The sequence below is a fragment of the Sceloporus undulatus genome, chromosome 9 (genome assembly GCF_019175285.1).
Source record: "Sceloporus undulatus isolate JIND9_A2432 ecotype Alabama chromosome 9, SceUnd_v1.1, whole genome shotgun sequence".
Lineage (NCBI taxonomy): Eukaryota > Metazoa > Chordata > Lepidosauria > Squamata > Phrynosomatidae > Sceloporus > Sceloporus undulatus.
This window is the reverse complement of record NC_056530.1, coordinates 25675474-25697786: the sequence shown is the minus strand read 5'-3', so window position 1 is coordinate 25697786 and position 22313 is coordinate 25675474. Positions and strand designations below refer to the sequence as shown.

Below are 22313 nucleotides of genomic sequence, written 5' to 3'. Positions count from 1 at the left end.
AAACGGAGACTTGGAAGAGCAGCTCCAAAGGAACCAGAGTGAAGATCTGTCATTGAACTTGGTTCCTCTGGCCAGAGTCCGATCACGCATCAGCACAACTTCATTATTATTATTATTATTATTATGCTTTGTTTATATAGTGCTGTAGATTTGCACTTTCGCTGGCGCTGTGTTGTGCATTAATGCAAATTAGCCGCTCCGGCAGGTTGCAACCTGTCACACATCAGCGCAACTTCATTACTCTCACTGGTCCCCCCGGTTGTGCATCAGTGCAACCCAGCCACTTACCCTGCTGCACATCAGTGCAATTTCAGTCCCCTGCGTTCTGTGTGCGTTCTGTTACGCATCTTCACAATGTCCTCACTCTGGCCGGCACCTTGCCTTTGCAATTTCCAGCGCTGCGCACCTCCACAAAACCTTCACCTGCAAGTATTCTCTGCCTAAGAAAATCTTCTGAGAATCATAGGGTCGTCATAACTTGCGCATTAACACTTGGCCATGGTTGCCCAGACCCTCTCCATATCTCCAGACTACACTTCCCATCATCCTTTTAACAAAACCACCCTGGCGAGCGCTTGGTCTTGCTTTAGGGCAAACTGCTTTGTTTGTAGGGCGTTTGCAGAAGAATCAGAATTTCAAGAGGAGAAATACCTTTATTGCCAAGAAATGAAAATTGCAGAAGAATCGGGAAGATTTGGAGGATCCTAAAGACTTAAAGAAAAGGCCAATTAGGACATGATTGGGAAGGAAAGTCCAAATGTGGGTTTTGGGGCAGCACACTGTTAATGCAAGAGATGCATGTAAGAGCACATAAAAGTGCATGGATACCTCCAGTTTGAGATGGGTCAACCTTTTGCGCCTTATCCAAAAATCTCACATCGCATGCAAGTAATAGGTCTGGATTTGGAAGGGAAGGGAAAGGAGGGCGCAATGCCTTTGCAACCTTCCCCTCATTTCTCTTCCCTTCCTAAAGACACACAAGTGCACAGTGGAGCAATGCGCCTCGATGCAGCGTCTAGGCCATGCAATAACTTCAAACATTTTCCTAGGAGGGGGAAATCACAGTATCAGCATCAAATTGCAAGAAGGAGGAGACGCAGGTGATATTTTTAGGGTGGGACGGGGGTCACCTATGGAGGGGAAAAGGTCCCAAAAGGTCCCAAAAGTCACTGGAGCCACATCAGCGGAGTGCAAGTTCTCTCCAAGAAAAAGAGGACTGCATTAGCAGCCAATGGCTTCAGCTTCGTTGGAAAGCCGGCCGAAGCGGGTCCATTTTGGCCGTTCCCAGATGTTTAGGCCGTCGCCGCTTTGCAGCTCATGTGCAGCAGCTGTGTGTCGCTGATCCAAGGCCGGCTCCAGACCTGGAAGATGCAGATTTCTCTCTGGAAGGAAGCAAAAAGGAGAGGAGAGGAAAGGGATGGTTAGAGCCGGGCAAAGCCATCCCTTGGGGATTCTGGGATGCACATTGGAGAGGATTTTTCATTGCTGTTGCAATGCGCCATCAAGCTGAATTGCACTCATGGCAGCGATGTCCAAACTCTGGCCCTCCAGGTGTTTTGGACTTCAACTCCCAGAAGCCTCAGCCTCCTTGGCCAATGGTCTGGGATGCTGGGAGCTGCAGTCTAAAACACCTGGAGGGCCAGAGTTTGGACATCACTGACTTAACCTAAACCCAGGGCTTCCCAGGGCTTCCCAGGGATTTGAACTCCAGCCCTGGCTCTGCTTATTGCACCATTCTGGGCATTATTGACGCAGTTTAATGCTCTCGATGGGGAAAGAAAAACAAACCACGCAGGGGTCATGGGGTTCCCCTCTGAGCACCCCATAAACCCTCCGGCAATGTATTCGAAACACGCAGAACCGGTTTTGCAGCGCAGACGCCGACGCATCGCCATCTCATCCCAAGATGACTGTCAAGGCAAGAATGGCGAGGGAAGCTAAGGCCACGTGGCACGACGGGGATTGCAAAAGGGCATGGAAAACATGCCCAAGCCCCAGGAGGTCAGGAGGCTTGGGTTCAACATCATGGAAGGAAGGCAGCTTAATCATAAAGTGCTGGTATATGTTGAAGTATCCTAATAGTAATAATACATAGAGAGATCTTGCAGCACCTTTGAGGCTCACTGAAAGAGAGAAGTTGGCAGCAGGAGCTGTCCTAGACTAAAGCCCACTTCCTCAGATGCATTTAGTCTCAAAGGTGCCACAATATCTCCATATCATTGATGATGATGATGATGATGATGATTGCATCTAAATGCATCTCAAAAGTGCTGCAAGATCTCTGTACCTTTGAACTCTATTACTTTTATTAACTGAAAGAGAGAAGTTGGCAGCAGGAGCTGTCCTAGACTAAAGTCTACTTCCTCAGATGCATTTAGTCTCAAAGGTGCTATAAAATCTCTATATCTTTGAATCCTATTATTATTATTATTATTATTATTAATCGAAAGAAAGAAATTGGCAGCATGAGTTTTCCGAGGCTAAAATCTACTTCCTCAGATGCATTCAGCCTCAAAGGTGCCACAAGATCTCCATACCTTTGAACTCTATTATTATTATTATTATTATTATTATTATTATTATTATTATTATTATTATTATTATTATTATTATTATTATATAATATCTATATCTTTGATTATTATTCTTATTATTCTTATTGCATCCCAATGCATTCCTCGGTCAAGACGGCTGTGGATTTTGGGAGCTGATGTCCCCCAAAAACCCCCAGAGAACCAGAGTTTGGGAATTATGGCTCTAAACCTGCCTTGATCCCCGTAGACTTTGGCCTTCCAGACTGTTCTGGACTCCAGCTCCCAGAATTCCTGGCTGGGGCTTCTGGGAGCTGGAGTCCAAAATACCTGGAGGACCAAAGTTTGGGAATTGAGGAAGAGGCAGGCAGGAAGTCATCCCTAGTAGTCACAGCTCAGGTGTTTTGGGTGACTGGTGACACAGAGTCACTAGTTGGCACCTGTTTATTTGTGCAATGATTCATGCTTAAGTACAGGAAGGAGCGGACTCAATTTTTATATCTATATCTATATATATATTGCAAGGGCGTATTTAGGGATTAGGGTGACGCAAGGCGCGGGTGTTTTTTGGACAACCGCCTGGAACGGACAAAGGCAAGGGATGCCCATGGAAACGTGGCATGTGCCAGCTTGGCTCCTCCAAGTCGGTGCCACGCGAAGCATAGTTTTATGTAATGCAAGGTAAACGTTAAAAGGTTTATCTGGAAAAAGGCAAACAGGGTTTTAAAGGCAGAGAAATAAAGTAAAAAGAGCACCTGCGCAAGTTAGACAAAACAGGTGAGATCAAATCTATATCTATATCTATATCTATATCTATATCTAGATATAGATAGATTTGGAAGGGAAATAAAGTGAATCCTAAAAGCTGGAAGGGAAGAGGGTTGGATCATTACAATTAAAGGATTTGGCCCCTTTGGACTTAAACGGACGATTATTATCACCCATTCTTACAATTTCAGGCATATATATATATTGTTTATCCCAGAAACGCTATACTACCCTGGTTCCTAAACATGATTCTGGAGACCTGGGTTCGAATCCCTGCCCTGGAGACCCACTGGGTCCAGACTGAAACCCAGAGTAGATTTGTCAATGGCATTAAAAGCCACCATTAGGAAACAGACATGCACAAAAAGGGTTGTTGTTGTTGTTATTGTTGTTGTGTTTAAACCTCACCCTTTGTTGGTTCTCTGGAGGCATCTTGCAATGCTCCAAGTCGAGGTCTTTGAGGCTGGATCCTGCTTCCTTTTTGCACAGAGTGTTGACCAGTTCAATGGTCAGCGAGTATTTCGTTCCTGCCACCACCTTCGGAGGAAAGGGAAACAAAAGAGGAATTAGGATTTATGCCGTACCCTTGCTTCCTGTGTCTTTGTGCGTTGTGCGCCTTAATGGAGACCCTAAGGCCAAACTATCCTGGGGTTTTCTTGGCAAGGTTTGTTCAGAGGAGCATTGCCCTTGCCTTCTTCCCCTTCGGAGGCTGAGAGAGAGTGACTTCTTGCCCAAGGGCACCCAATGCCTTTCCATGGCTGAGCTAGGATTCGAACCCTGGTCACCAGAGGCCGACTCTCAAACCGCGATTGCCGCGCTGGCCATTGCTTTGCTTTAACATTTTATGGGGGGAGCATGAAGAACAGAGAATGGCCAATATATATATATATATATATATATATATATATATATATATGGATTCAATGGTGGAATGGATCCAATGTGTATATGTGTGTGTGTATAATATAACTATTCCACTATTGGATTCATATATATATATATATATATATATATATATATATATATATATATATATATGATGTATTCCACCACTGGATCTACCTATATTTAACATATACTGTAGTATAATTATTTCACCGTTGGATCCACCAATAGATCTATTACATATCATATAATTATTCCACTACTGGATCCACCAAATAAATAAATAAATAAATTTTAGATTAAATAGAATTAAATAGAATTAAATTAAATAGAAAACCTAGATTTTCCAACATTAGATTCCGCTAAAAAATCCCAGTCTATATCTATATCTATCTCTCTCTCTCTCTCGCTATGAATCCTTCCATTTCATCCTTTCTTAAACCAAAAGGAGAGGATCTTGGGGGGGGGGCTGTGGGTGTGAAAGGTGGGCCTTAGCCCTTTGGAGACCCCCAAGCTCTCGCCCCCCGTCCTCCTGGGGAAGGGAGGCTCCATGAGTCTTGGACCCTCCTTATGGCCTGGAAGGAAGGGCTGCTGACCTGGCTCTTGGCCTCGAGGACCCGGAGGGCCTTGGAGCAGTAGAGGCTGTTGCTGGCCTCGTTGTAGGCTTGGAGGGCGAAGGCGGCGGCCTCCTTGACGTCCGGGTCCGAGGCGGAGCGCTCCCTCCATCCTCCGACGAAGCCCGGCTGCGCCAAGGACCAGGAGGCGGCGGAGAGGAGGACCACGAGGAAGACCACCAGATGCTGCTCCATGGCTGGACGCGGGCAGAGTGAGGTCGCGCCTGCGCACAGGAGGAGGCTCATCTGCAGCTCAGGACACGCCCCTCGGGGATGGGCGGCCAATCACAGCGCGGGAAAGGACAGGTAGAGACCATCAGGAAGGGTCAGCCAAACCCATTGGGATAACAATGGTTTTGAATGGTGCGCTGTCCGTGGTGCTGAAGTCACCCCTCAATTAGCTTCTGGCTCATCGCTCTCTATGATCTAAGGTGCCAATGATTAATCAATGGATTAATGGCAAGGAAAGACTTTGGGGTAATGGACAGTCCTTGAGGCTGGAGTCAGACCTCCATTGGGTCCTGGGTGACCATGGCCTTCAGGAACCTGGGCCTTAAGTTCATTGCCCAGGTTTTGCCCATGGCTGGCAGAACTGGCATCAAGACTCCCATTGGGGCTTTGGTAGAGCCCCATCCCAGAAGGGAACCTTTGCCCCTGATGCTCCAAGGGCCAGGGCTGGGGATGATGGGGCTTCCGTGTCACGTGTGGTTGACCACTGCATTATGACTCTGGAGACCAGGGTTCGAATCCCGGCTCGGCCATGGAAATGCATTGAGTGGCCTTGGGCAATAGGTCACACTCTCTCCGCCTCAAAGAATGACCCTTTGAATAAATCTGACCAGTGTCCATTCATTCCTTATCACAGCGCTGTGTAAATTTACTCTATAAATAAAACTAATAATCCTCTGCAAGAGGAAAGGAAGGACAGGGAAGGGCCCTGTCTCGCACCCAGAACCGTCCCAGGAAAGAAGAACTAGGCTCCTGTGGTTTTTGGGAAACACTTTTAATATTGTGTTTAGTAGAACAGGACCATCGAGGAAAGCGTATCTCAGAGGCTGGGAAAGCAAAGCCACGGGGGTCGCAAGTGTAGGAATGGGAACATGGAAGAGTGACCCTTTGGCCGCTGACCACTTGGACACGAGGTCAGCCTCTGTGGCCTAAATGGGTCCGTAGAAGCGGCGGTAGGCTTCCTGGAAGCCAATGTGGTCGGCCAGTTCGTCGCAGGAAGGGTTGGTCTCGCAAACTTCGCGGTGGGCTTCAAAGGGGTCCGGAGTGACCGCCACCTGGGCAGAAAAGGCCGGGAACAACCTGATGGAAAGAGAATAATAATAATAATAATAATAATAATAATAATGTTTAATAAAAATAATATTCAAGGGGAGAAGGAACAGGTTTGGTCTTTAAGATGATGATGATGATGATGATGATGATGATGATAATAATAATTTATAACTCCCCTTCTACCAAAAGGCAGTAGATCAGGACCTATACAATAAAAAGAAATAATGCCAAACTATAAAATGTCAAAAGAGTAAAATAATACACTGATATATAGAGCCATGCTATCCTATACCTCTGCTATCCTAAGCCCAAATGCACCTGAGGAAGTAGATTTAAGTCTAAGAAAGCTCCTGCTGCCAACTTCTTTCTTTCCGTGGAGCCTCAACGCTGCTAAAGGATCTCTAAGGAGACTGGTTGCGCAGACAGACGTGGCTATGCCTCTGAGTCCCATAACTTTGTGATAGAAACCCCTGTTTATGGCAGGCGAAATATCCAGGGTCTCCCTCGAACCCACACCTGGCCCCACCTGTCTGTCTGTCTGTCTGTCTGTCTCCCAGGTAGACCTTTCTGCCTTTTTACCTGTTGTAGTTCCTCTTGTGTCTCTTCACAACTTCGGCACTTTCACGCCGGGAGACGAACGCTGTTGGGAGGAAAACCATTGGTCAATATTAAATCCCATTTGCCTCTTCCTTCCATGGGATCCCCTGGAGATCCCCTCCTAGACCCACGGATCCTGAAATGATCCCACGGCCAGAGCCATCAAGGCCCTATATTGGGATATCAGAGAATAAAATTATTAGTAGTATTAGTATTAGTATTAGATGTTTCTGGTTGCGTTAAACCAGCAACATCTAATAATAATAATAACAACAGCAATAATAATTTTATTCTCCCAATATAGGGACTCAATCTTTTCCATTCACTCATATATAGCCCAGCATGGTAGGATTGTTTTTTGAGCGTTGGACTATTATTACTCTAGAGACCAGGGTTCAAATCCCCGCTCAGCCATGGAAAACCACTGGGTTTGGGGCGAGTCACACTCTCTCGGCCTCAGCCTTCCTCCTAAATAACGTTTGCCATCTGGGCTATTTGGCCAAACACATCCCTGTTTTCACCTGCGAAACGTCGGAGAGTTTGCCATTTATACTGTCAAACGGCTCTTACCACGGAAGAGTTGTGCCCCTTGGGCGCCATTTTGGGAAGCAAGGTGGCCTATGAGCGCCATAAGCAAAGGAATGCATTTTGCAGCCCTGTTCTCCCTGTTGTTGGAAATGCAATGCCAGTCCTTGTTGCTCAAAGGACAGAAAGGCCTTTGCTTGCTGACCATTGCCTGCTCCTATCTCCAAATGATGCCATTTCTGCAAAGGTGCCCTGTTTCTGCAAACATGGGCAAACGGTCTCCCCAAGAAGAAAAGAAACCAAGGGTGAAAAGAGAAGGCAGAACTGACCTTTGGAGCCGGGAGCGTCTTTGGCACGGTTGGATTCAACGGAGGCATCGTCTGGAAAGAAGAAAGGCCAGAGAGATCAGGAAAGCATCCCTGGCCAAGGCTTGAAGGAGAAGACCATGGGCCTGAGAACAAGGGGCCAAGCCACTTATGGGCCCATCATTAGCCACTATTATCCCATTATTGGTTCATAAGGGGATCATAACGGGATCATAACCTGTCTTTGTGCGCACACACACACACACAGAGAAGAGACAGTATATATACATATACTCTATGATTCTACATTGTATATATGGAATAAAGAACAGCACCAACAGCATGGAGGGTAGCAATGATAGACAGCCTTGGTGCCATCTTACCTGCGTGGCAAAGGCAGAAGGTGGCAGCGGCCAGGAAGGCGAGGAGAAGGAGCGTCTTCATCTTGGAGGTCTTCCTTGCTCCGGTTGCTCTTCTTCTGCGTTTCCATTCCCCATTTATAGTCCCTGGGCAAATGGTGCCCCCCTCGCCCTCCGCCTCGTCGGACCTGGCAAGGGATAGCAAGCCACAAAGCTGGTCCCAGCCTCCGGAGGAACAGAGGCCAAGTCTATTTCGGAGACGGGCTGCTTGGAAGGATGGAGTGCCAAGTGGAAATGGCAATTGTGGGTTTCTTTGGAGGGATGGAGGATTTGCAAGCCTTGCAAAGGATGGGTCAGCCAGGAACTGACCGCAGGACGGACGCAGCGGATGGAGTAACCGTGGCATCTGGGTTTTAAAAGGAAGGTGCCACCAGGACCTTCTGGATGTTGCTTGCAAATAAAGTTGGCCCTCCTCCGTATCCACGGCTCTGTCATCCATGGGCCCAACCTGCTTGAAAACACTTAAAAAGAAGATCAATTCCAAACCCCCCCCCCCCAAAAAACTCTTCTATTTTATATATAAGGGACACCATTTTGCTGTTTTAATATTATATATTATAATATATTAATATATTAACATTATAACGCATATAGACTTGGAAACTCAAAAAGACTGGGGCCAAAGTAAAGCTGTTCATACTTGGTTTTCTGTATTTATGGGACTTGTGTATTAGGAACCATCCCTCCTTGTGTCCATAAAGTCATTCCGTTCTTGTTCCTGGCGTTATTTGGGCAATGTGGCTTAGTGCCACCCTCAAATAACAAGGTATAGGAAGCTACATTACTAGTCACTCCTTCTTCTGAACGCAGCCAATACAAAGGTGCAAAAAGTGTGGCTTTAGGAATAGGATTCTGAATAGGATGCAAAATGGAAGAGTGCTCCAGGCAGGGAGCCCAAGTGCCCTTTGCAACCAAGGGTGCTTTATGCCTCTTTGCAAGCCTCTTCCTTTGGAGCCATCCTCCAAGAAAAGGAGGAGCGCTGGGCCTGGGCCAGGGAAGGAGAAAGAGCGGCAGCCGGCATATAATTACCGCTGCCAGGGCTCCCTTTCCGCTCGGATGTGGCCGGCCAAAGGATAACCCCAACGTTTTCATCTCAGTCCAGTCCCTTCATCATTTCCCTCCCGCCAGGCATCTGGACAGAGAGCCCCAAAGCCCCAGAATGGCCTCCACAAGGAAGAAGCATTATCCCCGCTTGCACCAGACCCAAATCGCTCAGAAAGAAAGGAGGGCAGCCTCTCTTTCTCAAGTGCCACGTCTTCTGGGCATCTTGGCACAGGCTGAGTGCTCCTGGTCCCCAAATCCAAAACACTCCAAGATTGAAACCTAGGTTGAGCGACACCTTTGCTTTCTGATGTGCGCAAACTTTGCTTCCTGCAGAACATGCACAAGGCGTATATGATAGGTATGTTTCAATGTGCATAAATGTGCATGTGAAACATAAATGAATTTTGTGCATAGATTTAGGTCCCACCTCCAAAACATTAAATTATGCATATTCCAAAATCCAAAAGAAAATCCAAAGCCACTTGTACAAACTGGTCAGTTTTGTTGGCCGTTTGTGTGTATGATGTGCGACTTATGGCAACCGCATGAATTTCACCGGCTTTGCTTAAGCAAAGGATGCTCAGGGGTGGTTTTGCAAGTTCCTTCCTCTGAAACATCGCCTCCAGGACCTGATCTGCTTTGAGTTTTAAAGACCACAAGGCGCTTTCCTATGGCACTAAAGTAAGCAAAATAGGGATTGCCAACCAGGAGTGTGTGTCTGCATATACACAACAGTGAGAGGGTGGGAAAGACGCAAGGGACAAACAGGATTATTTAACCACCCCCCTCTTTAATTTTAAAGCCGCGATTCGCAGCCTATGAAGCAGGCAGTGGATTCAAGAGGGACGGATTGCAATTGCAGGAAGGGGACACTGCTCCCCTGTCCTTCTCTTGCGCAAAAAGGGCAGACATGTTGTGATGTGCAGCTTCCCACAGTGCCATTTTCAAAGCTTCAGTGCAAGAAAACACAGGTCTGAGGATGAGCATAGTCTTGAACCCCATTCCCTTGTCTTTGTCTGCCAGGGGAGGCCCTGATTCTCTCTGGAGAAGGTGGAAGCAAAAGGAGCAGGCGTTTGGCGTCCTACGTGTCGAGTGGCGTCCTCAATGGCTTTGCGCTTCCCAAAACTTTGGCTGGAGACCAGCGGTCAAGCCCTCTCCCAGGCCTCCCACGCCAGCCACTGCTGGCCCCAAGGAAGGTGGCCAGAGCCAGCGGACAGAACCGCCTGGCACCCAACTCCATACTTATCGTCTCACCAAGGAACTTGTGTTTACAAAACATGGGCAGCCTCACATGCAAATGCAACACTGGGCTCTAATTGGGAACAGATGCTGCAGAGACACAGCCGCTTGTTTTCCTCACTTCGGGGCAATGGCAAGGCTTGTCTTCGTAGGAAGCTCTAGCATTAGCTTTAAGGACACTGGTTCGGGTGCTAGTCCCAAGATCACATCTAAGCTCTGTCAACGGCACTTTGAAACACTTTTAGAAATCCCATTATTTCCAAGCTCAGGCCTAAGAAAACATGCCAGATCCTGGTTGCACCTTCCTTTTGAACCCCAAATGGGATCATTACTCCAGATAGTCGGCCACTAATACTACAATTCCATGGTCAGCTCCTGGCTGACCCACCCCTTGCAAGGCCCAGGTTTTGGGCTCCCCTTTCAGCCGATACAAACCCCACGCCTTCCAAAAGACCACAACTGTCGTTTCCACTCAACACAACGCCCTGTTTATTGATACACCAACAACCAAGAAGGTGTGCATTTTGGGAACACTTTCTTCACACAAAAGACAAACAGGACCAACTGAGACCTCTCTCTCAAGGCACCCCAAAAGTCCCAAGAATGCTCCACTGGCAGCTTTTCCATTCCTCTCCGTTTGCCTGGCAAGACGTTGGCACCCATGGGCACACTCCGCCTCGGAGGGGGAAAGGTCCTGCTCTTTGCGAGATGAACATTTCCAACTCTACAAAAAGCAAAGAGGAGGAAAAGGAAGAGAAAGGCAGGAATGACTGAAGTCCAGAGAACAAGAGAAGTGAGCTGGGCTTCCTGACACAGACGCTGCAGCAAAGAGACCCAGGGCTTCTGGGGGCATCTGGCTGGACGTCAGGCCAATGTCCAGAGAGTCCAAGGCTTTGGCACAGACACAAGAGTTCCTTGGGGAATGGCATGTCAGAGAGGCAGGCAAGTTACTTGTTTTCCAGAGGATGGATGGCCAGCTTCTTCTTGGAGGTGAAGCTCCTTCCCTGGGAAGCCAGCGAAGTCCAGCTCTCTCAGGGAACCTCCTCAAGGGTGCTGATGGTCCTCCGGCCGTCTGCAACAACCGCCTGGGAAGGAGGCAAGGATATTTCAATACTAACCGGAGTGACCCTCATTGAAAGTAATAAAATGAACACCCTCCTGGTTCAGGGCCTCTCATTCGACTCACAGCACTTGAAAGGGAAAGTGTTGGCAACCAAAGCATCACAAGCCGGGGAGGGTTAAAACTCTGGGCTTAAGATAATCAATAATCAATCATCTATCACACCGTGACCCTTCCCAGCCTCCGTTCGAGGCTGGTTCTAGGACTGAGGTATTTCCTGGATCTGGGCAGCCATTTGCAAAACGCCGCTCACCTGCCACTCGGCCTTGCGCCTCTCGATCTCCTCCTGAAGGTCCGCAATCTTCTTCCGTCCGGCCAGAACGGCTTCGGCCAGCCGGGCGTTCCCCGCCTCCTTCTCTTTCAGGGCCTTTTGGAGGAACTCGCGCTGCTTCAGGAGGTAGGGCACCACCACGCTGCGGACGTCGGCCTCCGGGACTCCGCTGGGACGCCTGATGGAGAGACAGAACCCGAGGCATCGGTTATTATTAATGCACAGCAACAACATCTCCCCGATAGTTTGCTGCTTTTCAAAGAGCAAGACCACAGGCCCAATTCCCACTTCTCTGCCACAAAATGGCAGCCATTGCGTCCTATGCGCCTTTCCACACTTGGAGCACCACAATCCCACACTAACTGCCATGGCAACATCCTGTGGAATCGTGGGAGTTGTAATTCTGCAAGGCGCTACTAAGTTTTAAACGGAGTCTGGATGGCCATCTGTCACCGGGGATGCTTTGATTGAGAATTCCTGCATGGCAGAATGGGGTTGGACTGGATCAGGGGCCTTTCTGGGGTCTCTTCTGACTCTATGGACCATGGCGACTGAAGAGGGATCATGGCACTACGGCATGAAAGGCCCCTTGGGCCTGGCTCTGTGCGCTTTTACAAGGCATTACCATTGTTGGGCTGTTTTATGAAGCCACAAATCCCAGGGTGAACCATGGCACTATGACTCTACAGTAGTAGTTCCCAAACTTCAGTCCTCCCAATGCTTTGGACTTCATCTCCCAGAATGCCATGCTGCTGGGGCTTCTGGCAGATGCAGGACCGAAGTTTGGGAACCAGTGCCCTAGAGCATGAAAGGGCCCCTGGGGCTTGGCTGCCTGGAGTTCTGCATGGTCCCTGCATGTCATTCTATTTGACTGGGACATAGTGTTGCTTCTTCCTTACCAGGCCGGCGTTTCCCTCTCCTTGGCTCCTTCCACAAGTTTATCCAGGGATTCAAAGAGCACCTTGAGGTTCCCTTCCGCCTTCAGCTCTTGGATCTCTCCCTGGGAAAAGAAGCCAAAGGCAGAGGGAGACTGGGTTAACCTTCTCTATTCTGCAAAGGGCTTCGTCTGTGTGTCTTTCTCACCCGGATGGAGCTCTGCAGATGGGAGGCGAACTGGTCATAGACGCACTTGGTCAGCCTGGGCTGGGTTTTGTAGAGGCGCCGGTAGCACTTGGCAAACACCTGGAACCTGTTTTTGGGGAGAGAAAGGGCCATCAGGAAGGTGCCTCTGGCGATGCAGCTCCCCAAGGCTCTTAGGGCCTCCTCCCACAGAGAAAAAGGCATCTGGGCCGGGGGTCTCCAAAGGCCTACTTCCTTTCTGCCTCTGATCCAGTCCAACCCCCTTCTTCTGAACCAAAGCCTCCCCATTGACATGGTTAAAGGCCATGGAAGGAAGTGTGTCCCTCTGTCAAACATTGAAAGAGGGCTCTGATAGCACCTCTTCACCTTCCCTTCTCTCAGTCCTTCCCCATTTGAGTCTCCCTCCCTCCTTTGGACACATGGCTGCAGTTTCTCCACATCCTTTTTGAATGGTGGGGCCCCGGTGGGACCACACTTCCCTTGATCTAGAGACTAGGCTTCTCTTGATGCAGCCTAGGATCGCATTGGCCTTGTTAGCTGCCGCATGGCTCCACTTGGGCTCCCAGGTCCCTTTCAGCCAGGCGTCCCCCGCCCTCCATACAATCCGCTTCGCACCCTCAGCTCAGCCGGGAAGCCAGCCTCCACTCAGAGGGCCTTTTCTGCCTGGGCCCCCAAGCTCTGGAACTCCCTTCCCAGCAGCAAGCTCCGCTCGGCCGCCTCCCTCGCTGGACCAATTCAAAAAGGGGTTCCAGCAGGAATACCCCTGAGCCCTGAAGCCCTTGAGACGTTTTAGACTCTAGCGATCTAGATGCATGACGTGAGTTAGTTCTGATGTTAAATGGTTGTCTTTTAATAGGATCTCCGGATCCTCCTGGATCGGTGCCTCTCCTTCCTTTGGGCTGACATCATTTCTCCCTGGAGAAGGCCATTCTGTTGGAGTCGATTCGGGTCATAGGGAGTCTCCTTCCTGGGCCCAGAGAGGCTTTTAATAACCCAGCATTAAAGAGGCCGCTCCGCAGTCCCTTCTCCAGGGACTTTTGGGGCCGGGGCTACATCCCAAAGCCTCCCTTGAGCTCCACAGGAAAGGCGCCTGCGGAAAGGTGACCTTTGGGGCCACTCTCTCAAAAGCCACTTCGGGGGATCCAGCTCCTTTGGGGCCACAGCTCCCCTTCTCTGCAGCCCAAGCCCTGGCTCAGGCTCTGCAGAAACTCTCGCGAGACTTCCCCCTCCCTCTCCGCCGGTCGCCTTGGCAACGCTCGCTCGCTCGCTCTCTCTCTCACCCGCCGGTTTCGAGGGTCCGCAGGAAGGAGTCCACGATGAAGTCCAGCACCTGCTCCCGGCTCGGGGTCCCCTCCGGAAGAGCAGCCGACAGCGGCGCTGCTGGAACCGCCTCCGCCTCTCCCTCGGCGCCGCCCGCCTTCGCCGCTCCTTCGTCCGCCATCTTGGGCCGCCAAAAACCAGGATTCAAACGGCTGGGCCTAGCCACGCCCACGGACACCTCTGCCACTTTGGATTGGCTGGCGTTCATGTCTGTCTCCGTCAAGTGACGCCCTTTTGTTCATTTGGCTCCGCCCCCACAGACAGCCAATCGCCTAGCTTGGGGGCGTGGAAAAGGAACGCAGCGTAGTAGCAACGCTTTCATTGGACGCGGCGTCCTCTTGGCGTCCAATGAGAACGCTGCAAAGATAGTGGATTTCGAGCGGCCCCTAGCGGCCGCTGTCAGCATGGCAGCCTCATTTCCAAGTTTTAGGAACTGGAAGCTGGTTTTGGATAAGAAAGCCCAGAATCCCCCTTCGCTCCACTGACTGCTGTTCCCAGCATCCCCATACTCTACATGGCTGTGGACTGGAGCTCCCAGGAGCCTCTGTTTCCAAGACGGCACACTGCCTGGCCCAAGTAGGGGATGCTGGGAGGCACAGTCCCAACAGTAGCTCCTTGCAACAAGAAACTTCCCAAGTTGTTTACTGTCATTACATTCTGCTTCCTCTGCAATCTCTGGAAGTGGCGCAACAGCCACCCGTTTCCCCGAAGCAGAAGAGGCCAAGGTGTCTCAATCCCTTGTGGCTCTGGGCTCTTGGGCTTCTCTGGTGGGGAAACACCATTCTTCCCCCCAAACATGGCTCTCTTTAGGGCAAGGGAGCCCTGCAGGCCGCCTCCTCCTCCTCCTCCGGTCAATAGGAAAAGAAGAAGATCCACAGGAAAAGGGTCACATCAATAATAAAACCTTTAATCCAAAGTCCTCTGACAGCGCAGAACCAGGAACCCGTTTGCGCCCAAGACAGAAATACATTCAATGCCAGCAATGGCTTGGGTTGATTCCCATTTAGGGGCTCTGGAAATGGGTTTCCCCTTTGACCCCACTCCCTCTTGGGCTCCTCCTGAAGCAAAACTAAAAGGTGGTTCTTGAGCCACAAAAGAAGGAGGGAGCGGTGGGAACTAGGGGAAAGGGGGTTATCCAGGAGAAGCATAAGGCGCAGATAGACTTCCCTGGCGCTGGCTTCCCCGTCATTCCATCAGCAGGAAGGGTCGCATGAGGACACAAGCCCTTTTCAGAAGTGTCAGCACTGAGAGATATCAGACAAGAAGCCTACGGCAAGGAGAGCCACAGCAGCCTTTCCAGGAGCAGCCATCTCACCCCCCAAGAAATAATGCCTCAGCTCCTTGAAGATGGAAGGCTTCAACCACGGCGATATTCACAGACCATTCCCTCCTACAAGCAAATTTAAAAGGGTAAGCCACTTTCCACGGCCTGGTTTTGTGCCACGTCTCTTGGCTAAATGTGGCCAGTGTGAAGATAGAAAAGGGGGTTCCTTGGTTCTTAAAGGGCACTCCAAATGCCCAGCGCCACAGGCGCCGTCGGTGAAGGCCCAGAGGGACACGGCATTTTGCAGCAACTAACAGCCACGCTTTGCCCCTTGTGGCGTCTGAATCTGCTTCTTAAGGAAGAGCCCTGCAAAGGCCAGGAAGGCTCTGCGCAGCTTCTTCCCGATTATGGCACACAAATAAACGCCGACCCCATGGTTTTGCTTCTTGCAGAGAAGAGATCCAAAGTGCAAAGCGCATCATCGTCTCCCCAGCGTCTCTCTCCAGAGCAAGAGCATCCGCTTTCGCCCTCTTTGTGCCAATTCCCTTTCCCCGCCTTGGGCTTTTCGGAGACTAAGGTGGCAACACAACGGCTGAGGATGGCGGCTGAAGGGGAGCTGTGCTTTTGGGAAACGTGGGGTCAGCACCAGAGTTACAACAGAAAAGACAGCCAGCGCCAGAGGGGCAAGGGATGCCAATTCAGGTTTCGGCCCTCCTCCTCTCTGGCTGATTGCAGGCAGAAAGAGGGACCCAGACTGACCTTCTAGGGCCACATCTCCATTAGCCATGCTGCCTAAAGGGAAAGCCATCCCCTTCTTCTTCTACTTCCCTGCAACCCAGTGTGCCCTCTCTGCCTCCCGACCCTCTGACAGATTAACACTGGAGACTGACACAGCCACAGTCACACAAAGGCCAAGAGAAGTTTGGTAGGAGGCTTTTGGAAAGCCCTGAAGGGAGGTTATGGGTCTGAATGAGGATTGGGAGGGGAGGCATTAGTAATCCAAGGGCAGCTACATTTGCCCCTACTCACATTCGCAAAGGCCACGAAGGAAGAAAAGGTGCCTCTTCCCCAGAGGAGGGGATTTTAAACCCCTTCTCCGGAAGAAGACACAGATACAACATAACAATTGTGGACCACAACTCCTCTACACTTAAAAAAGAAAAGACATATAAGTCTCAGAAATCCCCTTTGACACATCAGAAATAAGAAGAGGTGGGAAGGAAAAGGCAACCGCCTCCGATACAAGAAGCGGCTTTGGCAAGAGAGCTTCCGAGGGAATACAAAAGAAGGGAGAGACTTCTATGTACAGAACTGGTAGAAATGTCCAGGTACGGATCTTGTCTCCCCAAAGAAAGTCCTGGCCTTGGAGCATTTTCTCCACCTGAAACCGTTTGGGGTTTGTTTTCTGGAAGTTCTGGAAATGGCGCTCTCTTCCGTTTCGTAAACGCATGGCTTTTCAACTTGTGCGACTGGCGCCGTCTCCAGGAGGTGGGTCTCTAGCAAAGAGAACTGGAAACTGGCTGCAGAAGAAAATGCTACTTGGCAGGAAGCATTAAGTCTCTCTCTCTCTCTCTCTCTCAGAATAAAAAAGAGGTGGAAGGAAAGAACGGAGGGGAAAAAAGAAAGACCAGGAGATGTGCCAGTTTTACTCACAGATTGAACCAGTTCAGGAGTCTCTACAGTAGGCGCTTCCTTTGCAGAGAGCTGCACTTAGTCCAAAGGGGTGCAGCCACAAAGGAGGAGGTGGGCTTCTTCCCCACTAACCTTTCACCCCCCGCTCTCTTTCCTTGCACCATCCTTGCTTTTGGGTGACTTTCCAACCGTTCCACAATGGCCCAGGAGACTGCAGAGAGACCCATCCGTTCTCTCTCTCTCGCCCTCCTCCTCTTCTCACTCAACCCCTTCTCCCAGTTTGGCCAGTACTACCAGTGCCGAGAGTCCACCAGCTCCGGACGGAGGCTCAGCTTCTTCAGGGTCTCGTACCCCACGACAATGACGATGGTCGAAGGGGTGGCAGAGATGATGCGGGCCGAGAGACCCTTGGTCAGCCCCCAGGGGCCTTCCTCCGCCATCAGCTGCTTGAACGTGAGGAGGATGGAGCTCTTGCCTTCCACCTGCCAGGAGAGAAGACAGACAGACAGAGAAGGGGCCTGAGGGCCATCTCACTGCTGAGGGTCATCCCACTGTGGACCAGTTCTTCCGTAGCTTTAGCTGGACATTCCTTTCTTGAAATCTGAACCCTATCCTTAGTTTGGATCCTATCCACTGAAGGAGCAGAAAACAAGGCCATCTTTCCTTCTCCAAACTAAGCAAACACACCATAGACAGAAACTCTCTCTCTCTCTCTCCAAATAGTCACTTTCTGTGTTAAACAAACCCAAATGCTGAGACCTTTTGTAAGATGCACAAGACAGGATTATGGCTGGCTCTCCTTCCCTCCATTTCTCTGTTTTATTTTCTCCCATGCTTCCCCCCCAAAAGCACACAGCTTGCCCTTCTGACTCAAGTGACCAAGGGCATGGGCAGCTATTGATCCGCGTAACTGGCAGCCTGCCCTTTTCTCCCCGAGGACCCAAAGCGGACCACCGCCCACCAAAGCCCCGCTCAGCCCCCCTTACTGACCTGGACGCGGGCCCGGATGACGTCCATGGGGTTGGTGAGCGTGGAAGCCGTGGCGGCGGCCATCGGCCCAGAGATGGCTTGGAGGAGCAGGTGAGGGCAGTCTCTGGGGGTCAGGTTGGCAAGCTGTTCTGGAAATGGGAGCGAGAGGCAAGCTAAGCTGGGCCAGAGGCAGTCTACCCCAATTCAACTGCTGGTGAAAAGCTTTCTCCTACCTCCACATTCAGAAGCAGTCTATCTTATAGGACAGTTATTGGAGCAAAGCCCAGGCCACGGCGGTCTCCGTCTGGCCTAAAGGCAATGCTGGAAATCAAATGCTGGGCTCTGGGGCTCACTGGACAGAGCCAGCACAATCCAGATGTGGCTGGACTACAACACCCACCATCCTTGGCTGCTAACTGGGGCTGGTGGGATTTGATCTCCCTGTCTGGAACGGTGCAGCACTTCTCCACACACATATCATAGAGAGAGACTTGTCTTACATTTTGCAACCAAGGAATTTAAAGTAAGGGACAAGATGCCTGTGTTCCTCGAAGCACAGACACATGTGTAATTCATGCAAAGATAACAAAACAATGCATTTTAAGTCTCCACCCCCAAATCACAGGTTTTTCTCAAGTTCTCCCTCAGGCGAGATGTGAACAAAAGCCAAATATTGTTCCTTTTGCCCAGCACACTTTGTTCCAATCTGAGAATTTTATGCGGCAGCAACGGTCTAAACCTATTAGGCCTGAAGAACACCTCTTTTGTTTTCCCCTCAAAATTGTCATTGTCTGCAAACAAGAGCAGCTGCCCTGAAGGGAACATTTATGTCTTAACTCACATTTTTAAAGCTTGCAGAGTACTTGGGGCATGTGCTGGGTTGCATCCACAGTGCACTATTAGGGCACTGTGACACCTCTGTAACCTTCACAGTGAAAGTGCTGCCAAAAAGCAAACACAGTGCAATGTGGATATACCCCCGACCAAGCCTCTTATGCTCCTTTCTCCTACCAAACAGCTTCTGTGAGTGTAAGGCACCTCCCTCCCTCTGAAATACAGACCCCCAAATTGGTCAAGGGGTCCACCCTTTGCTTGCAGATGGGGCCCTTCTTACCTGCGTAGAAGTGGTAGAAGGGCCACCAGACAGCACTGTTGGGAATGTAGGTGAGCAGGGAGGCCACGTAGCCCCGGTAGAAGCCTCGCAGGCCATCGGCCTTGAAGATCTGGGCAATAATGTCCCGCGTCTGGCCGAAGACGGGAAAGTGCTTGCTCTGGCCGGCCTGGACTTTGAAGCGGCCCATGGTGTTTCCCAGGCGCTGCATCATCAGGTGCTGGGAGACGACGTCGATGGGGACGGTGATGCTCTGGGCCACCAGGGAGGCGGAGCCGCCAGCCACCAGCGACTTGACGGTGTTGCTGTTGCTGTAGTGGGAGACGTACTTGCGGGTGAGCTCATAGGTGGTGACGTAGCACTGGCCCGAGATGAGGGTGAAGGTGTTGACCAGGAAGCCCCGGTACAGGCCGGCCGCCCCTTCCGCCCGCAGGATCTTGCCAAAGGCGTCAAAGGTCCCGTTGTAGAGGCTCTTCCCCTTCTGGACCTGCAGCCGCGTCCGGATGAGGGTGAAGGGGTAGACGCTGACCCGGATCATCATGGTCATGCAGACGCCAAAGACGTAGAACTTCTTCTTGTCCAGGTGCTCCCACTCGATGATCTGGATGTTGCGCTTGTCTTCCATGGCTGAGGCGCCCTGGCAGGGAAGGAGGGAGAAGCAGGTGTGAGTTCTTGCTAGAGGCAGCAGCGGGAGACAAGGCCTTCCCAGTGACTGCTCCCATCCTATGGGACTCCCTGCCACAGGAGGCTCCGCTGGGCCCCATCTCCGCTCTCCTTTTGCCAACAGCCCAAGGTTTGCAAACTGGCTTGTAAGGAGCAACAGGCTGATGCAGAAAGGCCTTTCTGCCCAATTATCATTCCTGCAGATATAAACCCACTTGCAAAGCTGTAAGTCCCCAACAGGATTCTGCCCATTGACATTAAGATTGGCCTGAGCACATTTTAAATCATCTGTGGAAGCCCAGGACTTCATCCTTTATCCTGCCTAGGGGAATTTCCCCATAGCAACCTTCCTTCGGCTCCTAGCAAGGCGTGCTGGGCCTTATCTATCCGCCGCCCTCGGCCAACAGAAATGGGAATTGCTTGAGCAAAGAGAAACGCACAAAGGGGCTTGGTTTACACAGGTTGCAGATGCTCATCCTCTCCAAGTCCTGGGTGCTCAGTCTATGATCTCAAGCAAAACCCCCCCCCCACAAGTGACAGGTGTTTATTAGATCAAAGCTGGACTTGCTTTAATAACCCTTACACAGACATTCCCCCTTTCTCTCCCTTTGTCTTTTTCAATGGCAAAACCACACAATCAATGGTTTCCAATTCAAACATGGCTTCAGGACCCTTCCTTCTAAGCAGAAGCCACAGGCAAGGCAGGTGCGGAGTCTGCCTGGCAGCTGGGACCAGGCTGGTTCCTCCAGGAAGCTTCCTGGGAAGGGAGCCAATATCTCCACACTGCCTGCTTTCATGGCAGAGGCCTCAAAGGACAGTGGCTGGCCATGTTTCGGCTTTGAGAATGTCGTTTCACTTTTCAAAGCCACTTTTTCCAAGCTGCAATAACCCTCCGGCCCCAAAAGTGTGGGATCAGGAAGGGGCTTCCTTCCTGATCAGCTTTGCCATTCTGAATGCCTTGGAAATGATATGCTAGGCTATCCAGATCTCCACTTTGCCCTGACCTCAAGGCTATGGATCCTCAAGAACGAAAAGGGCCTGATTTTTCCATTCCTGCAAATGACCAGCAGCGGATCCAGGCAGCAAGCGCAGCAGGAACATGACACGGTTCCTGCCCCTCACAGGCGGCACCCCAGACAACAAGCCCAAAGCCCCCTTTCCCTCCCAGGATGGCGATCCAAAGGGGCCCTGTGGTACCTTGGGCTAAAGATGTAGCGTGGGAGGACTTGTGGGCCACGAAGCCTCCCCATTCATCTTGAGTCCCATGGGCAGCCTTTCCAGCCTCTTCCTTTGAAGGCACCAATCTCTGCAGCAAAGAGAGAAGCAGAAGAGAGGATCTTTTATGGCAAGCGGAGCAATCTCAAGAGCTGGAGACGCCATTTGAAATGCCCTGGGCATTTGGCCCCAGCTTTGGCTCCTTCCATCAGGGTTCTTGCAAGAGAAGCAGCCGCTCCGACCGGCCGCTGGGTCCCAGTCTCCCATCTCAGGTTAAAGGTCAGGGTCTCTCCAACCAAAGGAAATCTTGGGGGCTCCTTCCCCGCAACAACTTCCAAGAAGCCCCAGAAGCCAAGGCCCTGAAGGGATCCAGCAACCTCCCTTGGGATGTCAGCCCTGGGGAGAGTGGGACAAGACCCCCAGGTCCCACCAGGGCAACCTTTGCCTCCTTCCCTCCGTTGCCTCCAAGCCTTGCTTGCTTACACAACTCTCTTGCCATTGGAGGAGGAGGAGGAGGAGGAGGAGGCTTGGCTGCCCATTGTAGGCAGCTGTGGGCCCAGGGCGCTCAGAGGGAAGGCTCCTCCTTGGGATGCTGGGCTCGTCCGCAGGGAGCCCAAGGCCTTCAGGACACGAAGGCGGCTTCCCTGGGGCTTTGCCTGGCTCCGGCAAGGAAAGGAAACCTCTGGGAGCCAGCCTGGGACTCCCTGCCTTGCCTTGGCTCTCAGGGCTGGATTGAGAATCCTCTCTCTCTCTCTCTCTCAGCCTCCGAGGAAGGCCAGGGCAAAGCCCCTCCGGAGAAAGGGCCCACCACCGCAGCAGCAGCAGCAGCAGCAAGGCCTCTGGAGCTCCCTCAAAGCCTGCCAAGAAGAGCCCTGCCGGGTGGGCCAGGCCCTGAGGGAGCGCCTCCCGCCTTTCCCTGGGCCAAAAGGAAGACCCTGCCCTCCGGAGAAAGGCCTCCTTCAGGGGGGCTCTCCCACTCCCACAGCCCCGCCCCAGCGCTGTCAATCACCGCCCTCAGCCGCCCCCGACTCACTTCCTCCGTTCCTCCTCACGAAGCAACGGCTCCGGTCGCCTCAGCCTCGGCGGCGTCGCCTCCGCCGCCCTTCATCTTGCTTCCGGGAAACGGAGGCTTCCTTCGGCGTCACTGCGCATGCGCGCTGCCAGGGACAAAGATGGCGCCCGGGACGGTTAAATAAGGCAGCCATACATAATATGGCCCCGCCTTCAGGAAGGGAAACCATAGAGATACACCAAAACAGAAGGGCACTTCCGGTAAAGAGGAACCCTAGACTAATATAATAGAGGTGGGCGAGGAAGGGCACTTTCTAGTCCCTTTCAGCCCCCTCTTGTATAGAAATTAAAGGGAAAAATAGTTAAACAGCCATCCAGATATATATATATATATATGGGAGAAAATAGTTAAGGAACAATATATATGGGGGAAAGATGAGTATTGCTGC

At 51.1% G+C, this 22313-nt stretch overlaps 4 protein-coding genes across 4 annotated transcripts; all 4 read right to left on the bottom strand.

Annotated features, from left to right (window-relative positions):
• Positions 1–633: 633 nt before the first annotated feature.
• Positions 634–5023, bottom strand: LOC121915657 (cystatin-like). Its single transcript, XM_042440059.1, has 3 exons — positions 4781–5023; positions 3708–3836; positions 634–1382 (listed from the first exon to the last, which is right to left on the bottom strand). The coding sequence occupies exons 1-3, from the start codon at positions 4991–4993 to the stop codon at positions 1293–1295; spliced, it is 432 nt and encodes a 143-aa protein (XP_042295993.1). The 5' UTR covers positions 4994–5023; the 3' UTR covers positions 634–1292.
• A 771-nt stretch (positions 5024–5794) lies between these two features.
• LOC121915600 (bone gamma-carboxyglutamate protein) lies at positions 5795–10559 on the bottom strand. Its single transcript, XM_042439942.1, has 4 exons — positions 7890–10559; positions 7531–7581; positions 6659–6719; positions 5795–6106 (listed from the first exon to the last, which is right to left on the bottom strand). The coding sequence occupies exons 1-4, from the start codon at positions 8362–8364 to the stop codon at positions 5956–5958; spliced, it is 738 nt and encodes a 245-aa protein (XP_042295876.1). The 5' UTR covers positions 8365–10559; the 3' UTR covers positions 5795–5955.
• Positions 10560–10673: 114 nt separating this feature from the next.
• Positions 10674–14760, bottom strand: LOC121915601 (polyamine-modulated factor 1-like). The gene is made up of 5 exons (XM_042439943.1): positions 13960–14760; positions 12683–12788; positions 12499–12599; positions 11582–11777; positions 10674–11293 (listed from the first exon to the last, which is right to left on the bottom strand). The coding sequence occupies exons 1-5, from the start codon at positions 14205–14207 to the stop codon at positions 11240–11242; spliced, it is 705 nt and encodes a 234-aa protein (XP_042295877.1). The 5' UTR covers positions 14208–14760; the 3' UTR covers positions 10674–11239.
• Positions 14761–16889: 2129 nt separating this feature from the next.
• SLC25A44 (solute carrier family 25 member 44) lies at positions 16890–22011 on the bottom strand. The gene is made up of 5 exons (XM_042439941.1): positions 21887–22011; positions 20836–20944; positions 18979–19612; positions 17886–18013; positions 16890–17377 (listed from the first exon to the last, which is right to left on the bottom strand). The coding sequence occupies exons 3-5, from the start codon at positions 19598–19600 to the stop codon at positions 17186–17188; spliced, it is 942 nt and encodes a 313-aa protein (XP_042295875.1). The 5' UTR covers positions 19601–19612; positions 20836–20944; positions 21887–22011; the 3' UTR covers positions 16890–17185.
• Positions 22012–22313: the final 302 nt, after the last annotated feature.

What these genes read in the sequence shown, in the direction of transcription:
- LOC121915657 (XM_042440059.1), bottom strand. Translation starts at nt 4,993, where the DNA reads ATGGAGCAGCATCTGGTGGTCTTCCTCGTGGTCCTCCTCTCCGCCGCC. An exon ending in TCCTCGAGGCCAAGAGCCAG is followed by an intron (nt 3,837 to 4,780) that starts GTCAGCAGCCCT and finishes TTTCCTCCGAAG; the next exon opens with GTGGTGGCAGGAACGAAATA. An exon ending in CTCCAGAGAACCAACAAAGG is followed by an intron (nt 1,383 to 3,707) that starts GTGAGGTTTAAA and finishes GCTTCCTTCCAG; the next exon opens with AGAGAAATCTGCATCTTCCA.
- LOC121915600 (XM_042439942.1), bottom strand. Translation starts at nt 8,364, where the DNA reads ATGGATGACAGAGCCGTGGATACGGAGGAGGGCCAACTTTATTTGCAA. An exon ending in AGACGCTCCCGGCTCCAAAG is followed by an intron (nt 6,720 to 7,530) that starts GTCAGTTCTGCC and finishes TCCTCCCAACAG; the next exon opens with CGTTCGTCTCCCGGCGTGAA. An exon ending in CACAAGAGGAACTACAACAG is followed by an intron (nt 6,107 to 6,658) that starts GTAAAAAGGCAG and finishes TCTTTCCATCAG; the next exon opens with GTTGTTCCCGGCCTTTTCTG.
- LOC121915601 (XM_042439943.1), bottom strand. Translation starts at nt 14,207, where the DNA reads ATGAACGCCAGCCAATCCAAAGTGGCAGAGGTGTCCGTGGGCGTGGCT. An exon ending in CGGACCCTCGAAACCGGCGG is followed by an intron (nt 12,789 to 13,959) that starts GTGAGAGAGAGA and finishes CCCCAAAAACAG; the next exon opens with GTTCCAGGTGTTTGCCAAGT. An exon ending in ATCTGCAGAGCTCCATCCGG is followed by an intron (nt 12,600 to 12,682) that starts GTGAGAAAGACA and finishes TTCTTTTCCCAG; the next exon opens with GGAGAGATCCAAGAGCTGAA.
- SLC25A44 (XM_042439941.1), bottom strand. Translation starts at nt 19,600, where the DNA reads ATGGAAGACAAGCGCAACATCCAGATCATCGAGTGGGAGCACCTGGAC. An exon ending in CTTCTACCACTTCTACGCAG is followed by an intron (nt 18,014 to 18,978) that starts GTAAGAAGGGCC and finishes TCCCATTTCCAG; the next exon opens with AACAGCTTGCCAACCTGACC. An exon ending in TCATCCGGGCCCGCGTCCAG is followed by an intron (nt 17,378 to 17,885) that starts GTCAGTAAGGGG and finishes CTCTCCTGGCAG; the next exon opens with GTGGAAGGCAAGAGCTCCAT.